Source organism: Sus scrofa, chromosome 5 (genome assembly GCF_000003025.6).
Source record: "Sus scrofa isolate TJ Tabasco breed Duroc chromosome 5, Sscrofa11.1, whole genome shotgun sequence".
Taxonomy (NCBI): Eukaryota; Metazoa; Chordata; class Mammalia; order Artiodactyla; family Suidae; genus Sus; species Sus scrofa.
The window spans coordinates 22,435,144-22,459,505 of NC_010447.5; the positions used below are offsets into that span (position 1 = coordinate 22,435,144).

At 55.0% G+C, this 24,362-nt stretch overlaps 1 protein-coding gene across 1 annotated transcript in view; it reads left to right on the forward strand.

The window, feature by feature from the left end:
* LRP1 (LDL receptor related protein 1) overlaps positions 493 to 24,362 on the forward strand; it is an 83,641-nt gene continuing 59,771 nt past the window's right edge. The window contains 6 exon segments of the mRNA XM_021091826.1: positions 493 to 1,125; positions 9,565 to 9,687; positions 12,450 to 12,587; positions 14,599 to 14,718; positions 17,332 to 17,460; positions 17,569 to 17,832. Of these exon segments, the coding sequence (XP_020947485.1) occupies positions 1,059 to 1,125; positions 9,565 to 9,687; positions 12,450 to 12,587; positions 14,599 to 14,718; positions 17,332 to 17,460; positions 17,569 to 17,832 (841 nt within the window). The 5' untranslated portion in view covers positions 493 to 1,058.

Here is a 24,362-nt window from a genome sequence, read left to right on the forward strand (position 1 = left end):
TTCTCGGCCCCTCCCCCAACCCGCCCCCCTCCGCCGCAGGCCCCAATCCTGGTCCCGGTCTTACAAAGTCTCCAAATCAAAGCTCAGCCTCTCCCCGTATCTTCCCAGCGGACTGGCGGCCCCCGCCCCCACCCCGGGCAGCGGAGGCACAGTCGGGCTTTCTCGTGGAGCTCGGGCCTCGACCCAGACCTCTGGGTCTTGGATCCCCAGACCGGGCCTGATCCTAGGGCAAGACACCGAGTTTCAAAGAGAAGCCGCTCAGGGCTCCTCGCCCCCTGTTCAACCCCCCTCGCCTCTTCAGTTCTGCAGCGCAAGGGACCAAGCCCCAGTCAAGGAAAAAGGCGCTCCAGGCCCAAAACTAGCCAGCAGGGCCGGGACCCCCGCTCTAGGACCGCTAGCCAGAGATCCAAATCTGGTCGCCTCTCTGACTCCCCCTCCCCAGGGCAGCGCGCCAAATCAGCGCATGCGCACTCACAGGACTGCCGCGTAGCTCTTCCCCCCCCCTTTTTCTTTCCCCGCCCCTTCTCTCCCTCCCTCCTCTCCTGGTCCCCTCCCTCTCCCCCCTCAGCCCGCCCCGCGACACCTCAGTCCGGGTAACAGTGGTGCGAGCTCCAGGCCCGTGCACTGAGGAGGCGGAAACCAGGGGAGCCCCCAGAGCTCCATCAGGCCCCTTCCAAAGGCTCCCCCACCCGGTCCACGCCCCCACCCCCCTACCCCGCCTCCTCCCAATTGTGCATTTTTGCAGCCGGAGGCGGCTCGGAGATGGGGCTGTGAGCTTCGCCCGGGGAGAGGGGGAAAAGAGGAACGAGGAGAACAGCAGGGGTGAAGGGTTTGGATTGGGGGGCTGGGGGTGCAGCTGGTCTGCAAGCCCTTCCCAAGGGGGCTCCGAACTTACCTCGTCACCCACGCCCCTGGTGCGCTGTGCTGAAGGATAGGATAAGAATAGAGGAGGAGAAGGGAGGAAGGAGGAAAAAGGGGGACCCCCCAATTGGGGGGGGCGACGGCGAGAAGTAACAGGACCAGAGGGGAGAGGGCTGCTGCTTGCATCAGCCCACACCATGCTGACCCCGCCGCCGCTGCTGTTGCTGCCCCTGCTCTCAGCTCTGGTCGCTGCCGCTATCGATGGTGAGTGAGATCCCGCGGCCCCCTTGGACCCCTGGGGACACCCACTCCCCAGCCCCCACTCCAGCGTTCGGAGGGGAAGGGAGACGCGGGAGGGGGTGCCTTTTGTTATCCCAGTCCAGCTGACACAGCAGCGGCCCAACTGGGGGTGGGGATGGGGGGGTCCAATTTGGAGAATGGGGGCCCTGACAAATGATGCTTCAGGGACCCCCCAGCCCAAACAAAGACCAGAGGCCTAGGAAGGGAGAAGAGGGATCCCCTTTTTCTGATCCTGGGATCTAGAGGCCTTCTCTTCCTATCTCTGGTCGGGGAGGGCCTGCGCCTCTTCTACGTCCTCCACCCCCCAACCCCCCATCTGAATTGTAAAGGAATCCGGATTTACAATGTACTGGTTGCAAAAGGGGGCGGGGGTCCTTTTGCAGTGCCCTCTGAATCTGAAAGGGGGAGCCAGGTCAGGGGTGCCCTGCTGAGAGCAGACAGGCCCTGGAGAAGGCTGTGGGTGGGGAGAGGGAGGGCCAAGAGAAGGCCCCCTGCTTGGGTGTGGAATCTGGGCCCTTGGAGACCAGGCTAGGAGGCCTGGGTCCAGGATCCAGCAGGCTGCCAGCCTGGGTTCCGCGGAAATGGGCACTTCCCCTTCTCAGGGCCTCTGTCAGTAGCCTGGCAAGGGCCGTGTTGGGGGGCATAGGGTGGGGGCAGACGAAGCTGTATGACTTTGAATTTCTCAATTCCTGGGAGCTTTGAGATGAAAAATGTCAGATGTCATCCTTGGGGAAGGGGGCTGGAGAATGGCCTGGAATGCTGAGGTGGGAGGGTAGAGGAAGGTTGCCTGCTCCCTGACTTCTGGCTTGATCACATTTTGGAATGGAAGGAGAGTTGGAGGTTGGAGGGGGGTTATGTCTATGCCTATGCCCCCACCCCCTCACCCCCTCATTCTCTGCTCCTTTGGTAAATGTGTTTATTTCTCTCCACTATTTTCCCTCCTACACACACAGACACACACACACAGACACACACACACACACAGACACACAGACACACACACACACACACACACACACACCACTTTGTATACTGCAGTTAGGCTTGGGCCAGAACTGTGTCCTTTCGGTGAAGTGGGGTGCCCCCTTCCCTCTTTCTGTGTCAGCTATTTTCCCGCTTACTTGTGAGTCACTGGTTCAAGTCTTGCTCAAGCTTTGAGCTGGGGTCATGGAGTTGAGTTGGGCTGGGTCCCTGATTTGAGAAGGGGTGGGATCCCATCCCTTCCCGACATTTAGTCCTCTCATCCCGGGGAAAATCTGGGCCCAATATCACCCTGCACCCCTCCTCCATCTTCTAAATTTTGCCAGGTTGGGATTGGGAAAGTTTTTCTCTGAAACCAGATTATCTCTCTCTCTTCCCCACCCCCCAGCTTGCTTCAGCTAGGGGAGGGAGGTTAGGGGGTCAGGTAGTAGCTGTGCCCAGAAAGACACTATATTCAGTGGCCCTCAATCATGCCATCTTGGGGACCCTGTCCACTTGTCCCCACACACCTCAGTTATCTGCCCAAGAGGAGGAAGGAGGCTCTGCCCCGAATATCCTTCAGATCAGCCCTTGCCCATGACTTCCTCCGTTATTCAGGTTGTTTCCTCTTGTTCTCAGCCCTGTGAAGTGGGAGAGGGAACTGAGGCAGAGATTTGGGTGCAGCAGCTTCTGGGAGAGATAGTGAAAAAATTTTAAGAGTGAAAGTGTGAGCCATCAAACGTTGGAGGTAAATGGAGTTAGAAGGGAGAGGAGGTCTCTGAGAGCAGAAGAGGTCCCCAGCCCTGTCAGGAATGGCCCAGGGAGCTTCATCCCTAGGGCTGTAAAGTGGGGTTTACCCACCAAGTTGGGGGGCAGGCGGTGAGTGGAAGAGAGAGACTGGGCATGTTCTCCTTAACTGTCTCCCAGCCTTCCTTAAGTTTGCACCCAGTCCACAGCTGTAACCCCAAGTCAAACCAAACTCTACCCAAAGTCCCAGGGAGAGGACCCCTCCCCCCAAACACATCAATGTTCTCCCCTTAGCAATGGGAATGGGAATCGGTGGTTCTACCCTATTCTAGGGGGTGGAAAAGGGCACCTGCCCAGACCTGTATGGCCAGTGTTGTCCAGGACAGCCTAGGGATTCCTGTATCCCCACCCTTGCCCTCATGGCCAGGCCCCACAGACACAGAACTTTCTCCTCCGCTTTCCAGAGAAGGACACTTCCTGGCTCCAGCTTCCCTGACTCAGTGTCTAACCTTCTGCAGACCTTGCTGCTTTCCCTCCAAGGGAGCAACCCTGGGGTCCTCCTCCACCACCCCTGCCTTCTCTGCTAAGCCCGAACCCAACCCGCAGCATGCCCTGCTCTTTGGGGAGCATTGTCACTCCCTGCTAGTAAACAGAACAGGGTATGCTTGCTACCTGGGAGGATGGAGGAACAGATGGAACGGGGGACGGGAAGAGGGGTTACGGAGGTCCCTGCTGAGACGAGGGACATTTTGTAGTAGAGAGGGCTGGCTGCCTCCCTCTCTCTTACCCATCTCCACATACCCGCCCAAGCCATGTATCACCAGTGATCAGACAAACTGGACAGCTGAAATGAGTTCTGAGGCTGAGTTGTTTGCCTCCTGGCTCTCCAAGGGGTGGTTCCAAACTCCTTTCTCCTCTGGTCAGACTCAGACCCTGAACATCTCCCCTTACCCTCATCTTTCAAAGCAGGACATGCAGGACATTGATTTAGGGATTGGAGGGGTATTTTGATGTTTGTGGCTGCTTCTCAAGACTTCCTTTTCTCCCAATCCTGCTCTCTCTTCCTCCATTTCCTCTACTTTTTTTTTTTTTTTTTTGCCCCCCAGCCACTCCCCATCACTGGGCCTCTTTAAGGATGTCAGCTGGGGCCCTGGTCAGAGCCAGATCCTGTCCAATTCTCTCAACTCTTCCAAACTCTTTACTTTCCTTTGGGAAGCCCTTCCTTACCAAGTCTAACTTTCTTTCCTCCTGCTGTTGTCTTGGCCTTTGCATATCAAACCCCCAAGCCTCAGGTTATTCCCCTCATTAGTCTCCTCTTGGGGTCCCCCCACCCCATCACCCCATGAACTCTCCAGCATTCGAGTCCTCCAGCTCTGGATGGGGGCGCGTTGCCCTTGGGGAATCTGGTTGCAGTTGAATGGGACCCTGCAAGGGTCCCTGACCTGGTAGAGCTGGGTGCTGAGTGCTAGTGTTTGGAGAACCTAGGGCCCTGTGTTCAGTCCCACATTTCAGCCCAGTGAGCAGGATCCTGCATTGTTTGGAGAAGGAAGCAGTTAGCTCCGGATTGCTTCCGGTACATTGGCCCCAGGCCCCAGTGTAAAATCTGCCTGGGAAAGAGGTGAGGGACCATGAGAGCAGGCATTTGTCCCTCTTGCATCCCCACAGGAGGTGAGAATCTTTCTGATGCCTGGACTTGGCCAGTTGAAGAGCTCCAGTCTTCCCTCCTCCCACCCTCCCAATTCCGTGGGAGGCAGTGACCCCTATTCTGAGTCTCCCTTGGGTCAGACTCTGCTAGGGCAGGGACTCTGTCTGCCCAAGTCAAGATATATGCTTCTCCCACCCTGAGTCTCAGGGATATTATTCTTTGGGTTCATCCCAAGACAGCTGTGTCATAATCTTGGCAACCTCTGGGCTCAAACCCCTTCCTGGTTTTTTGCCTGTCTGTCTGTAATGGGTGCGTGCTGTCTTGGCCTAGCAGAACCTCCGTCTCTCCTCCTGGTTCATCTGTCTTATCTCATCCTTCTGCGGCATCCTCTGTCCTGTCTCTCTCAGTCTCTGTCTCTTGCTTTGCCTCTGTCTGTCTCCATTCACCTCCACCCAGGCCTCTGTGTATCCTGGAAGCTACCTGGGAGCAGAGGTCTCTCTTCTGCACTTTCCCACGTGCTTGCTCTGTTGGAGTTACTCTTCCCCTCCCTGGCCAGACTCAGAATATCCAGTTCGGCTGTGGAAGTTCTCTCCCCACTTTTCTCCAAGTTCCTCCCTCTCCTTTCCCCTCCACTAATTTTGGGGATGGATTTTTGGAGAGAATGTTTCTGGAAGAAAGGGAACTTGATACCCTTTGTGGGTTGAGTAAGAAGGGGAATGCAGAAATTTCAGAAAGAAGGAGGGAGGTTAGACTCCTAGCAGAACTTCCTCATAACCTGAGAACTGGAGAAAGCTGTGGGGAATGGATCAGGAGCTTAGAGCTTTTACTTCTGCTGTGCCTAAGCCCTGTGTGTGTGTTGAGGGGTAGGTGGAGAGGGCTTCTGAGGCCTGGTGAGAGATATGCCGACCTCTGGAGGCATTGGAGGGGTCTGAATTTTACTTGCGGGGGAAGGAAAAAATGATAGGGAGGTCACCAGTCAGGCTAATGTCCTGCTGAGTCAATATTGACTCAGGACAGAGCGGGAGACCCTTCCCCTCCCCTGGCAATCCAAGCCATCCCGTCTGTCTGTCCAGGCCGCAAAGCAGAGGCCCAGACTCAGGAATGACAAAAATGTGTCTGAGCCTCACTGAGCTGCGGGAAGGAGCCACCGGGTAACACCCAAAATACATAAAATTCAGTGAAAAGCTCTCGGTTTGGGTCTGGGAGGCCCCTGCTGCCCCACCCCCGTATGTTTGAAAGTTTAGATTCCTGCAGGCTCTGCCCCCTACCCCCTGGCCACCCCCTGGCTCCTCTGTTCCCTGAGATATATCATGTGGTTCCTTTTAGAAAACATCCCCCGGTATATAGCCCATCATCTCTCCCACTGCTGAGTCTGCTCTTGAAAAGGACCTAGTTGGGGGGGCGATTCTCTTTCATGCTTCCCCTGCCTCAGGTCTCCTGGGTCTTTAGAAGTCTCACCTCTCCTCCTCTCCCTCTCTGCTCCCAGGGGGATCAGTGGATGGGTTTTACTCCTCCAGAAGACCCCTCAAGGTCTGTCACCCTCTCTTCGCAGGTCAGGCACTCTTGCTGCCCTTCCCTACCCCACCCCCAAGTCCCAGAATGGGACAGGACGACAGCCAAGGCTCAAGCAGGGCAGTGGGGTCCTTGTTGTGTCTGGATGCGCAACCAACCCTACACCTCCTGTTCTGGCTCCAGCTTGGTGGCCCTGGGGGCCATGGCTGGGCCGGGTGCCTGGGTTTGAGGGGGGGCAGGGGTGTTGGCCAGAGTTAGCATGGCGGTCACATTCATCTCCAGGCAAAGCTGAGAACAGACGGCCCCTGTGTCCTGGCCTTCTCTCTGCAACCTCGCTCACTCTCCCTCTATAGTCCTCTCCTCCTTCTTCTCCCTCCTCGCTTCCCTCTTCTGTCCTGTCCCTTTCCGGCTCATCTCCTCCGCCCTCTCTCCTCCTCTCTGGGGAGCCCTGAAGGCCACTACCACCTCCTGCAACCCGTCTCCCCACTCCCAGCTCAAGGACCAAATATCCTCCCTTGCCGTTTTCCTTCTTCATCCTTCTTCATCTGGCTCCATCATCGTGGTCAGTGAGAAACCACCTGTTCAGTTACTAATCTCTCTGTGCCTCAGTTTTCTCATCTGTATGATGGGGATTGCAACTGTACCCATGTCACAGGGTTTGAGCATCTAAGGGGGTTAATATGTCCGAAGCGTTTCAGCCCAGTGGCTGACACAGAGTGGCCATGTGGAAAAGCATTAGCTCATATCCTTGGGCAGCCCCAAGTCTCACAACAGGCAGGAGGCAGAGGAGGCCATTCGTCGCCCCTGAACTTAGGGCCACTTTGTCTCCTCGTCTAAGGCCACAAAGGTGGGTTTTCTGGGTACTGGCATCTGGCATGGAAGCCTCCGCTGAGGGGAGTGGGGTTGGCTGCCGGCTCTAAGCGGATTACAACTTTCCTACCCCACGCCTGCTGCAGCTCCGCCACCTCAGATGAGGCTGCCCTTGGCTGTGTAGACTGCCCCAAAGTAGGTTATTTGTTTCTTCCCTCCTCTCTCCTCCTGCAGGCAATTGAAGACAGCCTAGGGCTTTCTCCACTTGGCAGAAGGGACGTTCTTTCTGATCCTTGTGCTGCCCTGGCCCGTGGGAGGGGTGCACCCCTGCCTCTCTGCCCTGGGCCCAAAAGGATGCTGCTGTGGGACAGGGTCCCTGAGGGCTCCTCTTCCTTTTGCTCCCATCCCCCACTCCCTCCCTCTGCAAGAGCACATCTGGTTTGTGAATCTCTCTCATTCCAGCTTTCGGAGTTTGCCAGCTGCTGTTTCCTCTGCCGAGAGTTCAGGCCAAAAATGGGGGTGGGGGACAGCAGGGGTTTGGGGAGGGGACAACATGAGGGCCAAAGGAAGAGGGGATCGTGGCTGGGACACGGAATGGAGGAGAGGTCGGAGTGACCAACCAGTGACCTTGGCCACGGCTGTGAGCTCAACCCCGGGGAGGAGTGGGGGTGTGGACTAAGTCCAGGTGGGGGTGGCGGTGACATGGGGGCCTTTCTGGGCTCCAAACAGCCCATCTGCCTCTGAGTCCTATTCCAGTCTCCTCTACTCCCCCCCCCAGCCGGTCTCGGCTGGCCAGGGGAAGAGGACCGGTCTCCGGCATGCTAACTAGGCTGGCGGGCTGTTTCCCCGGGAAGACCTCACAGCTGGCCCAGTGGGGCAATGAACTCAGCATTATCCACCTCCTCAAGGGGCCTTTATTCCCTGCTCAGGGTGGGGGGTAGGGGAGGGAGACTCGGGGCTGGGGGGCCCAGCCAGGCCATCCTTGATGTGTTTCCTGAACTCAGCTCTCATCCTGGCCAGGGGCCTGAGTGCAGTCCCGTCTGCCAGAGATGGGGGTTAGGGGGGAGGCTGTCTTCTCCGTGTGGCTCCCCTCCGACTCCGTCCCTCCCAGCTCAGAGCCCTGACACACTTTCCTTCTGCTCTGTCCCAGCTCTGAGCTCACTCTGCCCTGCATTCACGGTGGTTGTGCACAGCTGCCTTCCCAGGCTGGCTCCTGAGGGACCCTCTCGCTCCCCCCTGGCACCCTAGTGCCCAGTGCAGTGCCTGGCACAGAGCTGCTCTCCCCTGCACGACGGCTGAGAGAAATGGGAAGAGGGCTGGGAGACTGGGTGAGGGTGAAGAAGGGGGCCTTTTCTTCCCCTGGAAGACATGCTGATGGGACGTGGAGGAACAACCCCTGAGAACTTTTCCGTGGGAATGGGGAGACTGGTGGGGACTGGCTGGTTAGAAGCTGAGAGTCAGCTCAACCGGTGTGAGCACTGGTTGTGTCACTTGCCTGCTGGGCGACCGCACCCTCTCGGAGGCTCGGTTTCCTCATCTAGGAAATGGTGGTATTAGTAGCACCTACTTTGTCGTATTGTGGAGAGGATTAAGTGATACATGGAAAGAACTGGTTTACCACATTTCCCGGCCCACTCTGAGGTAACGAGGAGAGTTAGTGTTACCGTCATAATTCCTCCTTGGAGGATGATGTAAGAGAATAGGGTGGGAGCCAAGGGAAGTTGCTGGGGCAAAGGAAAGAGGTCCTGGATATAGGAACTTTGCCAGTCTGCTGGGCTCAACCAGCTCCTATAGGGAGTTCCCACTGTGGCAGAGAGGGTTAAGAACCAGACTAGTATCCATGAGGTTGTAGGTTCAACCCCTGGCCTCACTCAGTGGGTTAAGGATCCAGCATTGCCATGAGCTGTGGTGTAGGCCTCAGATGCAGCTCCAGTCTGATGTTGCTGTGAGTGTGGTGTCGGCCGGCAGCTGCAGCTCTGATTCAGTCCCCAGCCTGGAAACTTCCATATGCAGTGGGTGCAGCCAAAAAAAGACCCAGCTCCTATAGGTCACCCCAGCCATCCCCCTGCCTCATACCAACTCCATCATCCTGAGCAATCTTAGGTGCCTCTTCCCTCCGAGGGCATGAGCTGAAAGTCTAACCAAAGGGAGGCTGTGTCTTTATAGAGAACGGAGGTAGAGACGGGGCTCCTCTGTGGACACCACCTCCAGACCACCACTGGGCCAAGGGCACCCCAAACATCCTTGGTTGTTGGGAGTTGGAGATGATAAGTTCCAGGACCAGGAGTGTCCCAGAGATTAGAAAAGACCAGCTTTGGACTTCTAGTGGGATGGAGAGGCAGATAAAGACAAAACATGTCACAGGCCTAAACACCCCATCACTCTCAGCCAGCAAAGTGAGGGGTGCTGTTGTTTGACCAGAGTAACAGAACAGCAAGGGCTTTGACCCCGAGGATCAGGCAGGGGCACGCTGAACAAGCAGCCTTTGGGACTGAGGGGTGGGGGGGGCAGTAAAATGTGCTCTCTGCATCTGCCTCCCCCATCACAGGTACGCAGGAACGTTCCAGGAGTGACCCTCAGCCACCTGCTCCGCAGCACGTGGACTGTGGCTCAGAGTCTGAGCCAGATGGGGACTGATACTGGGGAAAGAGGAGTCCCTAGAAGGCTTTATGGCATCAAGCTGGCCTCCATCCTCCCTTCACGCCCCTGTTTTCTTCCCTTGCCTCTAGTCCCTAAGACCTGCAGCCCTAAGCAGTTTGCCTGCAGAGACCAGATCACCTGTATCTCGAAAGGCTGGCGGTGTGATGGTGAGAGGGACTGCCCGGATGGATCTGATGAGGCTCCTGAGATTTGTAAGTACCTTTTCTGGATCCCTTCTCACACCCCTGATTGACCGCTTTCCCTTTTGGCCCAGGCAGTTTGCGTTGAGGACGGCTGAGCTCCAGCCTGGGGTGGACCTTGCTCTGTGACTGTTTGTCCATGACACAGCTAAACCGTCCTCTCGCACTCTTCAAAGAGCCCGGCATGGTGCTTGGTGTGCCCAGAAATGGGCTCCCTCAGCTGCTCTACCCTCAAGTCTGCCTGAGACTGTTCTCTGGGCTGACAGCTTTGCTGGAAGGGGAGGGTCCAACCTCTCTTTCCTCTGGGCTCAGCTCGTCCCCCTTCTTCCCACCTCTGAGCCTCCTGATCCTTGATGAGGGCCCCTAGGTCTCGCTGGGTCCCCTTCCTGTCCTCAGGGTCCCAGGCCAAAGGCCACTGGTTCTTGCTCAGTCTCTGTACCAGAAGCCCCGCCCCTGCGCATCCCCCCCCAGTAAGTGGCGTAATCAGAGGCAGCTGTTTAAACTGGGAGAAAGGTCCCCACCCAGCCTTTACCCTGCCAGCAGGGGGTGGAGGACTTGCTGGCGGGATCCTCGAGTCCTGGGCAGCTGGCCGTCTCTACCTTCAGCATCTCCTTTGCTGGGCTAATCTGGGCCGGGGTCCGGGGGACCCTGCCTTCCCAAGTCTGTATCTGTTCCCTCTCTGGGTTTATTCCGTCCCAGCCCCAGCCCCACACCCTCACCCATAATTATCAGGGATAATTTTAGGGCTGGAAAGGGAGCCACCAGTTCTCTCTGCCTCACCCCCATACCCTGCCCTGGAGGTGTGGAGGCGAGGGATATTCCCTAAGTGTCTCTACGGTGGGGTTGCTCAGCCTCGAGTGTCTTCTTGTCTGATGCCATCTTTACGCCCCACATTTCTGACCCTGATGCTTTGAAGTTTTCTTGTAGCCACATTCAAAAAAGTAAATACAATCAGGTGAAAATAATTTTAACTTTATTTTACCCAATGTATGCAGAATATTATCATTCCACTGTATTATTCATATACATTATTAATGAAATTTTTTTGCATTCTTTTTTTGTGGCCATGACATTAAGTCTTCAAAAGTCAGGTGACGAAAGCCAGGCACAAAGGCCAGCTCTGGCTCTTTGCACCCATCCTTCCTTTACTTTGATGCACACTCCACCTTATACACATCCCCACGCTGTCCCCACTCATATACACTCCTGGACCCATCAATCTCACACTCAGCCACTCCGGGGCACTGACTCACTCCCCCCAGCCCTCCTGGACATACACAGACAAGGGCAGATGCTAGCACAGACACGTCCTCACAACAGCACAGAGTCAACACTCTGAAACGGGGATGCAGAAACACCACCTGCCCTTGGACCCTCACACACCAACCCGGACTCGCCCCCCAAAGGACATGGAAATGCACATACTGAGGCCAGAAGCACCAGCACACGTGGAGACTCATAGATTCACCCTCACTCCACACCGCTCCACGGTGAACACTGCCCTCCCCTGTGCACGTGGACTCCTCCCAGGCGGAGGCGGGCAGGTGCATTCACACACAGACACTCGCTCACGCCCTGTCCCGGCTTGGGAGCCAATGGGCATTGGTCTGTCTCCCAACCTACAGGTCAGCCGGCGCCCTAGCTCACCTGGCCTCCTTAGAATCCCCTGAGGAGCTCTACCCTGCCCTCCCCCTAGCCCATCCTCTTGAGCAAGAATGGAATTACCAGAGATAACACCAACAGGCCACAACCTTTGACCCTTCCCAAACCCGTCCATCAGGCAGGCGGTTCTGGGGCTGGGGGTTGAGAATAGCACATCCAATAGAAATATAATGCAAGGCATGTATACAATTTTGAAGTTTTCTTGTAGCCACATTCAAAAAAGTAAATACAATCAGGTGAAAATAATTTTAACTTTATTTTACCCAATGTATGCAAAATATTATCATTTCACTATATTATTCATATACAAGCATTAATGAAATTTTTTTGCATTCTTTTTTTGTGGCCATGGCATTAAGTCTAAAAGACAGTGTGCATTTTATGCTTAGAGTTGGAACTGGTCACACTTCAAGTGCTCCATAGCCACATACGGCTTGTGCTGCACATGGGATTGTGCAGTTCTAAAATCCTTGGTCCCCCTCTCACCCTCAGGCTCTGTGATCTGGGGAGCTTTGGGAAGGAAGGGTCCTTTGTCTCCTGAATGTAGAATGTAGAGGCGATGGGGTCCACAGCATGGAGCATTTGGGGAGTGGACCCTGCTGAAACCTCGTTCTCCCCTCCACCTGGCGGCTCCCAGGTGGCTCCTGTTGGGGATGGTATAGAAGAGCTTGATGGAGTTCCCATTGCAGTGCAGCAGAAACGAATCCGACTAGGAACCATGAGGTTGCGGGTTCGATCCCTGCCCTTGCTCAGTGGGTTAAGGATCCAGCATTGCCGTGAGATGTGGTACAGGTTGCAGACATGGCTTGGATCCTGTGTTGCTGTGGCTGTGGCATAGGCCGGCAGCTGTAGCTCTGATTCAACCCCTAGCCTGAGAACCTACATGTGCTGCAGGCGTGGCCCTAAAAAGCAAAAAAAAAAAAAAAAAAAAAAAAAAAGAAAGAAAGAAAAGCTTGAGGTGAAGCGTCTAACCAGCCCTGACGTCTCCTGAGACTAAAAAGTACAGTAGCCTGAAACCCCAGTCTCAGTTCCTCAGCACCCCCCTGCAGTGAACAGCTGGTCACATGGTCTCTGTGGCCAGTGTGGTCACCATGGCCTTCATCTGTCTGCAGGTCCACAGAGTAAGACCCAGCGGTGTCAGCCGAATGAGCACAATTGCCTGGGCACCGAGCTATGTATTCTCATGTCCCGCCTCTGCAACGGGATCCAGGACTGCGCTGATGGGTCAGATGAGGGGCCCCACTGCCGAGGTAAGGCCTTTTCTATCGCTCCTATCTCAGCCCGGACGCAGAGAGTTCTCAGCAGGGCAGCTGACGGAGGGTGTTCCGGGCTGAGGCCTTGTCCTGCTCCCCCATGGCCCAGGCACTTCTCTGGCTGTGTGTGTGCTTGGACGAGTCACTAGCCCTCTCCAGACCCTACCTTCCCACCTGTGAAATGAGAGTTTTATCGTAGATCAATGTTTTCATGCTTTTTATCTTTATAAATAGCAAGGCCCCTTTTTCAAATGGTGTCTTCCATGGAATCAGCATATGAAGAGCAGATACTGTGATTGAAGTGGGGGCTGGGGGTCTGGAGTTTCAATCCCCTGCCTCCCGGCCAGGGCCCTGAGGGCATCCCCCAACAGTGCAGATCTTTGAGATTCTCTGAAGCTTCTTGATGGGAAGATGGTGCAGGATAAGGCGGGAACTTTAGGATGATGGCTCAGACTTCCTTCCCACCTGCAGCTCAGGTCATCAGCTCTGCACTTCTTCTCCCGAGAGCCCGCATGGTCCAGGGAAAGTCTGGATCACACATGAGCGATGGAGGAGATGCTGTGGGGGGGCGTCAGGAAATAGTAGCCTCTACCTTCTACTGCCCTCCAGCTCTGGCCTGGAGCAGGAGGCTGGCCTTGTGAGGCCCTGAGCAAGCCCCTGGGGGCGGGGCAGTCTTCTGGGGGTGGGGACTGCATCCTGTGCTTGTAACGCGTGTCAGAAAACATCTGCCTGTGAGAGGAGACACATCTGGATCCTGTTCACTGAGGGCAGGGAGTGTGGAGCAAGGGAGTTTGTGGAAGATTTTTATCCTTTCCTTTGGTTGATTCCACATGTTTTTGTCTGAAGCTCCTGGAATGGGATGCAGAGTGTGGGCCTAGGGGCTGACTTCAATTACCAGGCACGTCCCATCTTATCGGGTGGTGCATGCTCAAGTCTGCTAGCTTTTGAATAGCTGGTCAGTAGCAAAAACAACCAAGAACCTCAAAAACCTAGGGTTTGAACTTCCTCCTCTGATGTTACAGAAGTTGGACCTCGCCATCCTCCTACTGCATATCCAGGAGAGAAATTCCTTTCTAGATTTTCCAGGACAAACACCATATCCCCCCCTTTGTGGGGGCTGGATGGGCAGCACATTTGGGCTCTCGGGCGGAGGTGGGGAGGAGAAGGAATAACCAGGGCCTCGCCCCCCCATCCCAGCTCCTCCTGGCAGGCTTAGTGCCTATAAACGTCTTAGCATCTCAGGCAGCGCTCCCTCCTGGGGGGGGCAGGGGGAGCAGGGGTGTGAGGCAGCTGGACAAAGGGGTCTTTGTGGCCAGGCCGCCTGGCCCCACGCAAGGCCATTAATTGGGTCGCTGATCTGGGGGGGCAGCTGCTCTCCCACCTCTTCCCCCTCCCATCTCATTCCCTTCTGTCTCCCCTGTGGAAGTGGGTCAGTGGCAGGAGGAAGATTAGAGAAGGATCCTGGGGGAGCCAGTTTTGCTCCTCCTCCTCCTCTCCTGTACCTGGACCTTGGGCCTTCTCTCTGAGGCCTTTAGGGCTCGAGGCGTGGGTGGCAGGGGTGCTTCCAGATCAGAGCTGGGGTCCTGTACAAAAGACTTAATTCCATGCCCACTCCTCACCTTCAGCGCCAAAGCCAGCATTGCAATCCCCAGGTAGTGCAGGCAAGGGGCATATGAAGGGGATAAGAATCGCTGTCCCCTCTCCCTGTTGACTCCAACAAACTACCAGAGCTCCTCTCCATGGGGACAGAGGGAGTCCAGGGCAGCTAGAGCAGGGAGATGTAGGTTCTAAGCCATAACTGGTAATGTGACCTTGGACCTGTCTTATACCTTCCCTTGGTCTGTTTCTTCACTTGCAAAATATAACAGATGCTTCCTAAGTCCCTTCATCTCCAACACTGCAGGCCTCGTAAATGCTTTCTGAAGGGGTGGCAGAAATTGGGGGAGGGTTGCAGCCTTAGTATGGCTGCCAGGTCTCAGGGTCTGAGTGTGTATCTGCCGCTACACAGAGCAACGAGGACAGTGTTCTCATCTGGGCTGCCAGCACCACTGTGTTCCCACACTCAACGGGCCCACCTGCTATTGCAACAATAGCTTTCAACTGCAGGCGGATGGCAAGACCTGTAAAGGTAAATGCACACGTGCGCGCACTGGGGGTGAGCGGGTGGCCCTGGCTGGGAAGGAGAAAACAATGGAAGGAGCAGGACGGGAGGTGGGGCCACGTGCCTGACAGCCTCAGGGCTTGACTGTGTGCTCTAACCACTCGCTTCCACCAGACTTTTAAAAATTCAGGAGTTCCCGTTGTGGTACAGTGGTTAACGAATCCGACTAGGAACCATGAGGTTGCGGGTTCGATCCCTGTCCTTGCTCAGTGGGTTAACGATCCGACATTGCTGTGAGCTGTGGTGTAGGTTACAGACGTGGCTTGGATCCTGCATTGCTATGTCTCTGGCATAGGCTGGCAGCTACAGCTCCGATTAGACCCCTAGCCTGGGAACCTCCATATGCAGCGGGAGCGGCCCAAGAAATGGCAAAATGACAAAAACAAACAAAACAAAACAAAACCAAAAAACCCACATTTATTTAAAAAAAAAATTCATTTTGGCAGTTCCCGCTATGGCGCAGTGGGTTAAGAATCCAACTTCAGCAGCTGAGGTTGCAGGTTCAATCCCTGGCCCCGTGCAGTGGCTTAAAGGATCTGGTGTTGGAGTTCCCGTCATGGCTCAGCAGAAATGAACTGGACTAGTATCCATGACGATGCAGGTTCGATCCCTGGCCTTGCTCAGTGGTTAAGGATCCAGTGTTGCCGCATGCCGTGGTGTAGATTATAGACACGGCTCAGGTCTGGCATTGCTGTGGCTGTGGTGTAGGCCAGTGGCCACAGCTCGGATTCAACCCCTAACCTGGGAACCTCTATATGCCGCAGGTGAGGCCCTAAAAAGACAAAATAATAATAATGATAAAGGATCTGGTGTTGCCACAGCTGCAGTGTAGGTCACAGCTGTGACTTGGATTCAATCCCTGGCCTGGAAACTTCCACATGCCTCGGATGCAGCCATAAAGTGTTTGTGTGTGTGTGTGTGTATGTGTGTGTGTGTGTGTCATATGTGAGTTTTCCTATAAAGAAAAGTAAAGCATTATAGTTAAAACAAAAGTCTCCTTTGACAAATCCTCTTCAATTCTGATCCTTTTCCCATCTCTCTGGAGGTCAACTCTGTTGCGAGTTTGCCATCTCTGTGCAGGCCTTTTTCCGTCCATGTATACACGTACTCACAAAGAATCTAATTGAAAGTACTGTTAATGTGCTTGTGCCTTTTTTTTTTTTGGCCAAGCCTGCGGCATGTGGAAGTTCCTGGGCCAGGGATCAAACCTATGCCACAACATGACCCAAGTTGCTGCAGTGACAACACTGGGAACTCCCATATGGGCTTTTTTTTTTTTTTGCATAAATATTACACTATACTTTTTTTTTTTTTTTCTCAATTTTTTCACCCTGTATGTTCTGGAAATTTTTCCAAGTTACTGTGTAAAAGATCTACCTCATTCTTTTAAAAACCACTGTGAAGTGTGACTATTACCAGAGTTTACTTGGCCATCTCTGTTTTGATGAGTAAGATATTCCCAGTTTCTCTCTGTTACAAACAATACAAACTTTTCTGTTTTAAATTTACCTCCTTTGGGTCTTTGCACAAATGTCACCTTCTCAAGGAGGCCACCCCCACTGCCTGCATTCTCTGTCCCCTTTCTCTGCTTAATTTTTTTCCATAGCATCAGCCACTTTCTATTGCACTATCACCTCAAACACATAATGTACCTTTTTGTTTTCTTTATTTTTGTAATAATTATATTTCATTTATTATCAGAATTTAAGTTTCATGAACGTAGTAATTTGAATCTGATATATCTCCTTAGCCTAGGACAGTACCTGGCACATGGTGGATACTCAAGAAATCTTTTTTTTTTTTTTTTTTTTTGGCCTTTTTAGGGTCATACCCACAGCTAGGGAAGTTCCCAGGCTAGGGGTCAAATCAGAGCTGCAAGTGCTGGCCTATACCCCAGCCACAGCAATGCAGCATTCAAACTACATCTGTGACCTACACCAGAGCTCATGGCAATACAGGATCCTTAACCCACTGAGCGAGGCCAGGGATGAAACCTACATCCTCATGGATACTAGTTGGGTTGTTACTGCTGAGCCACGAGGGAACTCCAGATATTCAAGAAATCTTTTCTGAATGAATGGATGATATGCACATGTATGACTATTTCTTTAGGGTAGATTCCAAGTCTGGACTAGCTAGGTGACTAAGTTTGCAGAATTCTTTTTTTTTTTTTTTTTTTTTTTTTGTCTTTTTAGGGCCGTACCTGCGGCATATGGCAGTTCCCAGGCTAGGGGTAGAATTAGAACTGTAGCCGCCAGCCTACACCACAGCCATAGCAACGCCGGGTCTGAGCTGAATCTGTGACCTACGCCACAGCTTAACACCAACCCACCGGATCAATCCTTAACCCATTAAGCGAGGCAGGGATCAAACCTGCATCCTCATGGATGCTAGTCAGATTTGGTTCCACTGAACCACGACAGGAACACCCTACGTTTGCACAATTCTTGTAATAGATTCTGCCAAATTGTCCTCCAAAGTAGCTGTCGGGATGGACATACTCCTGGTGGTGTCTGAGGGCGCTCCCTGCCCTGCCCTCGGCGTGCTGGAAATGACCACGCTTTCACCTTTTCCCGGCAGACTTTGACGAGTGCTCGGTGTATGGCACCTGCAGCCAGCTGTGCACAAACACAGACGGGTCCTTCACGTGCGGCTGTGTGGAAGGGTACCTGCTGCAGCCAGACAACCGCTCCTGCAAGGCCAAGAATGGTAGGCCCACCTACAGCTAGGCACCCTCAGTGTTGTTCCCTGATGGGGAGTGGCTGGAGAGGTCCCAGGGCCACTTACTGCGTTGACCCTTCTCTCCTCCATCTCCAGAGCCAGTAGACCGGCCCCCCGTGCTGCTGATTGCCAATTCCCAGAATATCCTGGCTACGTACCTGAGTGGGGCCCAGGTCTCTACCATCACGCCCACCAGCACTCGGCAGACCACGGCCATGGACTTCAGCTATGCCAACGAGACTGTGTGCTGGGTGCACGTTGGGGACAGTGCTGCCCAGACACAGCTCAAGTGTGCCCGCATGCCCGGCCTGAAGGGCTTCGTGGATGAGCACACCATCAACATTTCCCTCAGCCTGCACCGTGAGTCACCTGCCCCAGCTCGAAGAGCAGGGGAGGGCAGGGGAGATGGGCAAGACGGAGCCTGTCTGGGACAGAGACAGGGGGATAGACGGGAAGACCCCTGACCAGGGCAGGAACCTATACAGAAGCCCCTGGCTGAGGCCGAGGCAGGGGGCTGCACGTGATGACACTTGTTTGGAGCGGGGCCGAGTCACAGCTGTGCTTCCTCCCCTCTCTCTGGGCTGAGTCTCTTACGGCTCCTGCAATTTTAGCCCAGGGCAGAGGAAGGCCTCCCAGGAGAAGCGCCCAAGGGGGCAATGACTGGTCAACCTCCAGAGGCCAGGGACTGTCCCTTTTCAGAGAGAGGAGTGTTGATTAGTCTGCAGAGGGGCTTTCCCACACAGCTAAGTTGTGGCTGAGCGCAAAGGAGCTGGGCTGGGTCCCTCTCCACGTCCATCATTTCCCTTGGGGGCATCGCCAGGATGGCCTCCCTGCTGCAGCATGGCTGTGGGGTCCTGAGGCTGTTTCTAGGGGGCTCTGTGGCAGGAATGAGCCCAGAGGCAGGGCCAGGAGTGCTGGGGCCATGTTCTAAGCATCCCGGATGTTCCCCTTCAGGCTCCCTTCCCAGGCAGCACTGTGCCGTCTCGGGTGGAAGATGGGGTGTCATTGAAGAAGGGGCCACCAGGGCATAGATCCAGTGCCTGGAGCAGTCCTGCTCATCTCATATACTACATAAACAAACGAAACATCCAGCATCATCACATTTCCAGGAAATGCACCACAGGGCTGAGGGGGAAGATTTGGCCTGTGGTTGATCTGACCCTTGGGAGAGAGGGTAACTTGATCTGTGACCTTGAGTAAACCATAACGCCCCCGTCTCTGCTTGGGTTTCCTAATCTGCCTAATGGGTTTGAGCTTGTCAGGTCAGTCGAGATCAGATAAATTGAAGTCAAAGCCAGAAGTAACTAGAGGACCGTGCACACGAAGTTTAGGGTGTGAACCTGGAGCCCATTTAGAAGATCTCTAAGTTCCTTCACTAGGTCCCTCTATGGTCTTCCCCACAGGAGACAAAAATCCCAGGAGGACACAAGTGGAGCAGGGGTTCCTCGGAGAGCCCCGCCCTCTACATCCTCCTCATGTGGTCCACACCTCAGCTGCAGCCCCTCCAGTGCATCCCGGTGGGGTCCTTGGGCTGTTGGTGACCAAGGCTCAAGATCTGTGTTAGACCCGGCCTCCTTGGAGGGCTGGGCTGGGAGCTGCCACCCCTGGCTGGCTGAGCTCTTGAGGGGCAGGCAGCTCAGGGAACCTCATGTCAGGTAGGGTAGGATCCGGGCAAGACCCCAAGAAACAGCTGCCCTCTCTCTGTGCCTTGTCGACAGCCCCACCCAACAGGCCTATCTGGGCAAATAGCTCTAGCCAGTCCCTCCCTGGCCCTGCCTCAGGGCCAGATGGGCTGATGGGCTTGTGGGTAGGCGGTTGATGGGGTGCCCTGATGGGAACCTTCTCCACTTTTGCTCTGCCCTGGCCCCTTTCCTGCCTCCCTCCCTAGGAGAAGCAGGAAATAACCTCAGGCGGGTACCCCTCCCTTGGCAAACAGAGCCTTGCCTTCCAGTCTGCTAGATTCTCTGGGCCCCTCTGGGGCAGAGTCCAGGAGGCCAGGAGAGACCAGAAGATTCTGGGGAGAAATGCTGGTGGGGTGAATGAATGAGTTCCTCTTGCTCCAGCCTCTGTCCTTTCCTCCTGCCCTGCCCCCACCCCACACCCCATGCCGCCTGAATGTCTGGCTGTCACCCTGAGGATGGTTGTTTTGCTCTCATCCCACAAACTAATTATGGGCCCTGAGCTGAGGACGTCGGATGTGTCTCTCCCTAGCACCCTCCCCCATCCCCAGTTCATCCCCCTTCCCAGGAGAGGCTGAATGGCCTGCCCTGGTGTGCAGCATGGCTGGTCCCAGGCGCTCACCTGAGCAGTGGGCTGCCGGCCTGTAATTAGCTCCCCCAGGGGCACCGAGAAGAAAGGCTGCTGCTTCTTCTGCTTTCTCTCTGCCCTCTGGGGGAGCCCTGCCTTCAGTCATGCCACTCTTGGCTGACCCTGACCTCCATCGGACCCCTGGGCTGAGCCCCACTCAGGAGGGCAGGGTCTGACAAGGGGGAGGTGCTGGAGTCCCCAGCCGAGAGGCTGAGAGAAGCCCGCCTGCTGGTGTGGGAAGAAGGGGGAGCCTGCCCTGGAGAAAACTCTGGCAACAGAAATAGAATAGAAAGAAGGAAGGCGGCCAGGAAATGAGCCTGTTTCACATGGGTCCTGAGGCACATGTGAGTAGACCTGCCCTGAGTCCTGAGCCCCCAGAGGGCCCCTCCCAGGCCCCGAGGTGGTCAGTGCAGCTTCAAGGAAAGGCTCTGGGGAACAGGATCGAAGTCCTCCCTTTTCCTGTCTTGGGCCCAGTGCCTTCCTTCTGTCTCTACTGCAGAGTTGGGGGATACTCCTTAACCAGCATTTGTATTCACAGATAGGTGTATTTGCGCCCGTGCGCGCCTGCTTTCCTCTCGTAACCAGGCTGAGGCTGCCAGTCCTTCCTCCCCCAGCCTTGTCTCTCATTGGCCTGATTGGGGAGTGGTCCTGGAACTCATCCTCACCTCTACGCCCTCCTGCGTTGTAAGCACAGTGTAATTTGAGGATGCCTTCCCCTCTGCCGTGGTCCAGCGGGACGGGAGGTCACTGAGGACTCTGATCCCATGACTGGAGAACATGACGGGGAGAGACCCACCCCTCAGGGTTTGCTTCTGCTTTCCCAGAGCAGGGAGGTCTTGATTTTAGGTCCTAGGTGGACGTGTATGTTTTATTTTGTTTTCTCTTTTTAGGGCTGCACCCATGGCATATGGAGGTTCCCAGGCTAGGGGTGGAATCAGAGCTGTAGCTACTGGCCTACACTGCAGCCCACAGCAATGCCAGATCCGAGCCGTGTCTGCAACCTACACTGCAGTTCATGGCAACACCAGACCCTTAACCCACTGAGCAAGGCCAGGGATGGACCCTGTATCCTCATGGATGCTAGTCAGATTCGTTTCTGCTGAGCCAGATGGGAACTCCATGGACGTGCTTTTTTTTTTTTTTTTTTTATTATCATAGGTATGTTTTTATTTAATACCCATTAGGAAACTCCTGTAGCTAGCATATCAAATCTATGATTTCATAGATTGTCTAAGATGCAATAAAATAAGAAAAGTGGATTGAAAGAAATAGACTAATGATAGAGCAAGCTGCGCTCGAACGACATGGCGCGTGTTTTGAAAGTGATAGAAGACCAAAGTCCTAGAAACTGAGGCCCAGAGGGGTCGACAGGCCTGGCCTGCCCAGCCCACCCCCTTCCTCTGACCACCCTTTCAAGGAACCTCAGGCCCTATCCAACCCCCTGCAACCCCACCCCACCCCGGCAGGACTGGAGGTCAAGTCTATGAACCCCAGCCCAGCCCAGGCCAGCCCTGCCTTGCCCAGGTTTCACTCCTTGGACGAGTCCTCCCTGATCTTTGAGGAGGTTTCCCCTACAGGGAAAGAATGAGCACAGATTGTAGGAGTGGGACCCTGGGAAGGTGTGTGGGGTGTGTGTGTGTGTGTGTGTGTGTGTGTGTGGTGAGGGGAGGGTCTGAGGTTGCAAATAGAGGCCTTGAAGGAAATGATGTTTGCTGAAGTCACTTCATTCTGGCTTATGTAGGAGGGGATGCTGTGGAGGGCTTGTGGGGGTTCTGGGGGTCCTCCCCTGTACCATGCTGCATGGGCACGGAGGATGTGGGCGAGAAGGCCCAGACAAGGCCACCGAGGCTGCAGGCAGCAAGGTTGCGAAATGGGTCCCTAAGTCCAGCTGGCCAGCTTCACTTTTCCCTCCCTCTTTGTGTGTGTGTGTGTGTGTGTGTGTGTGTGTGTGTGTGTGTGTGTTTAAAATCACAACAGGAAACAGGGCAGTGATTTGTGTAGAGAAGGGGCAGAGAGAGGGAGTAGCTCCTGGATCCAATGAACAAGCTTCCACGCTGGAGGGGAGCTGGCCTCCCTCTGAGCTGGGCACCCAGGCCCTCTCAGCTTCCACCCCAGCCGAGGGAGCACTTCCAGTGTCACATATGAAAACCAGCACCCGCCACCCCCTGCTTCTTGGGCCTTTCTCATCTGCTGGGGGTCAGAATATTGGGGGCTCCCCCCAGCCCACTCTTCCACTTTGCGCCCCGCCCCCCCCCGGGCCCATCCTGGTGCTTTTGCTTCCCTTTCCCAGTCCGGGTTTCCTAATCATTTAACAGCCCTTCTCTCCTCTTCCTGGCCAGGCCAGCCCTGTGTCTCCCGGCACAGCTCCAGCCCAGTCCTCTCCTCCCCCGCTGTCTCCTTGAAGTTGCCTCTCCACCCAGCCTGCTCCCAGCAACCCCCTCCCTGTTTTCAAGCCAAAGGAAGTAACTGAAGCAAGAGAGATGTGTTTTAGAGCCCAGCACGGATTTCTCAATAGTGGGAAGACCCTGGTTCTGATTCTGAATCAGAACTGCAGAGTCCAAGCATTCCATCCCCGGGACCCAGGACTGAAAGCCCGTGTGGACCTGGGCCAGGCAGGGGAGGGGAGCAGGGCAGGAAGGGGGCCCTGGGACAGAGTGACGCGATGTGGCTGAGCCCTGGACCTGCTGGTGGAATAAGAGGAGCTGAAGTCAGGACCCAGTGGGAAACAGGAGTGTGAGGACATGCCATTTTAGCAGAGCTTCTGCAGGCCTACCCGGTGGTCTCCTCCCTACCTGTGGAGGCTCCGGGCTCCCAAGCATCTCCCCTGGCCCTTGGGTGACGTCCCAAAGCAGCTTTGACAAGCGGGAAGATTGCCTGAGACATCTTGTCCCACTGTCTTGGGTGTCCCCAGGCCAGAGAAGGAGGATCCTGGCAGTAGAAGGGAAGGGAAAAAGTGATGTCCCAGCCCTAGGACAACAGAGCGGGCACTCGGTGCTCACCAAATATTTGTTGAATGAATCAGTACGTGTATGTCGGCGCTGGGGACAAAAATGAAAGACCGTGCCCTGCCTTCAAAATATTCGTAGTCAGGTCAACAGGCTGTGATAAAAGGAACTACTGGGGCTTATGGAAGCCTGTAATATAGAAATCTTCCTTCTGGGGACCTGAACAGAGTCTTGAAGAGTAGTAGGTGTTAGCCCTGAACTGCTTACCTGGAGGGCCCGCCTTTAGTCGGGAGGCCACAGGCTGCAGGGAAGGATGGGGATGAGCGGAGGGAGGCGCCCTTGAAGGTGTGAGCAACAGCTCCCATTGCGGAGTGTTTGTTTTGTGCCGTGTCCTGTGCTCAGTGCTGTCAATGCACCAGCCCACTTTACAGATAAGCAAACGGACACTCAGACATTAACTTGCCCATAACGCCACCGTTGGAGGGTGGCAGAAGCAGGATTCAAACCCAGGCTGTCAGTGTCTGAGGCCGGTTGGGCCCTGGGCAGAGCTGAGTGATGGGAGAGGCAGGGGAATTTTCTGGAACAAGGGCAAGAGCTTGGTGTGTTCGCTGGGGATGTGGGTAAGGTAGAAATGGGATTCTCCTTCCTCCTCCGGGGCCCTTCTACCCTATCTTGTCATCTTGGGGTATGTGGACGAATATTTCCTCAAAGCATAGCAACTCTCTTCCTCCCCCAGAATTATTTTAGGAAGAGCGGCCAGAGTCCTGCGGCTAAAACTAGGGTCTTCTTAAGAATGGGGTGGGGGCTGTTTTTGGAAAAGCAGCCACTATTTAGGGAAATGCTTCTTGAATGATGTGAAAGATGGAGAAGTTGAGAAAAGCTGGAGCTGTGGGGAGGTCAGAGTGCTGAGCCTCGGGTGGGGGTGCAGGGAGGGCTCAGCAGTTACAGACACACACCCCAGGTCTATTCTGGGGCCTGGAACTGAAAGTCCCTTTGCGACATCACAGACAGGCTGTGGTCTATCCCCTGTCTCATTGCCCTCCCAGCGTCCTAGCCTCCTCCTCTGTGCTGAGAGTCCCCCGTCTTCAGGATTCACCTCTGCAGGGTGCCGTGATGGGGGTCAGTCCTAAGAAGACTGGGCCACAAGGGGACACCTCTGGGTGTGTGGGATCAGAAGGCTCAGGTCCTCTGGGCTGAAGCCCAGGACATCACTTTACCCCACTCCATGCCCTGGGACAGAGGGCAGTGGCCCAGGCGCCAGGAGGGAGCTGCCCTCGCCTAGTCTGAGCCCGTCTCACTGCACTCGGAGTGGTGAAAGTAGCCAAGCGTGTGTGTGCGTGTGTTTGTGTGTGCGCGCGCGTGCACGCACGCACGCGTGTCTGTGGTGGGGCGAGCAGAGGAATCTGGACCTTAGGAGGGAGGAGAATAATGTGGTGGAGGGGGTTGGATAACAAAGGATTTTTGCTTTTGCAACTAATAGTCTCCAGCTGCAAAAATACCAAAGGGGAGGCCAGGCCGGGCTGGGGACTCCAGTTCTTGCCAACTCCTCACCGGCCTGCTGAGTGGGGCCCTGCCTGGCCTTTGGGAGGTGGAAGGGGAGACCAGCCAAGGGTAAATGTCTGAAAGCGGGGATGGGTC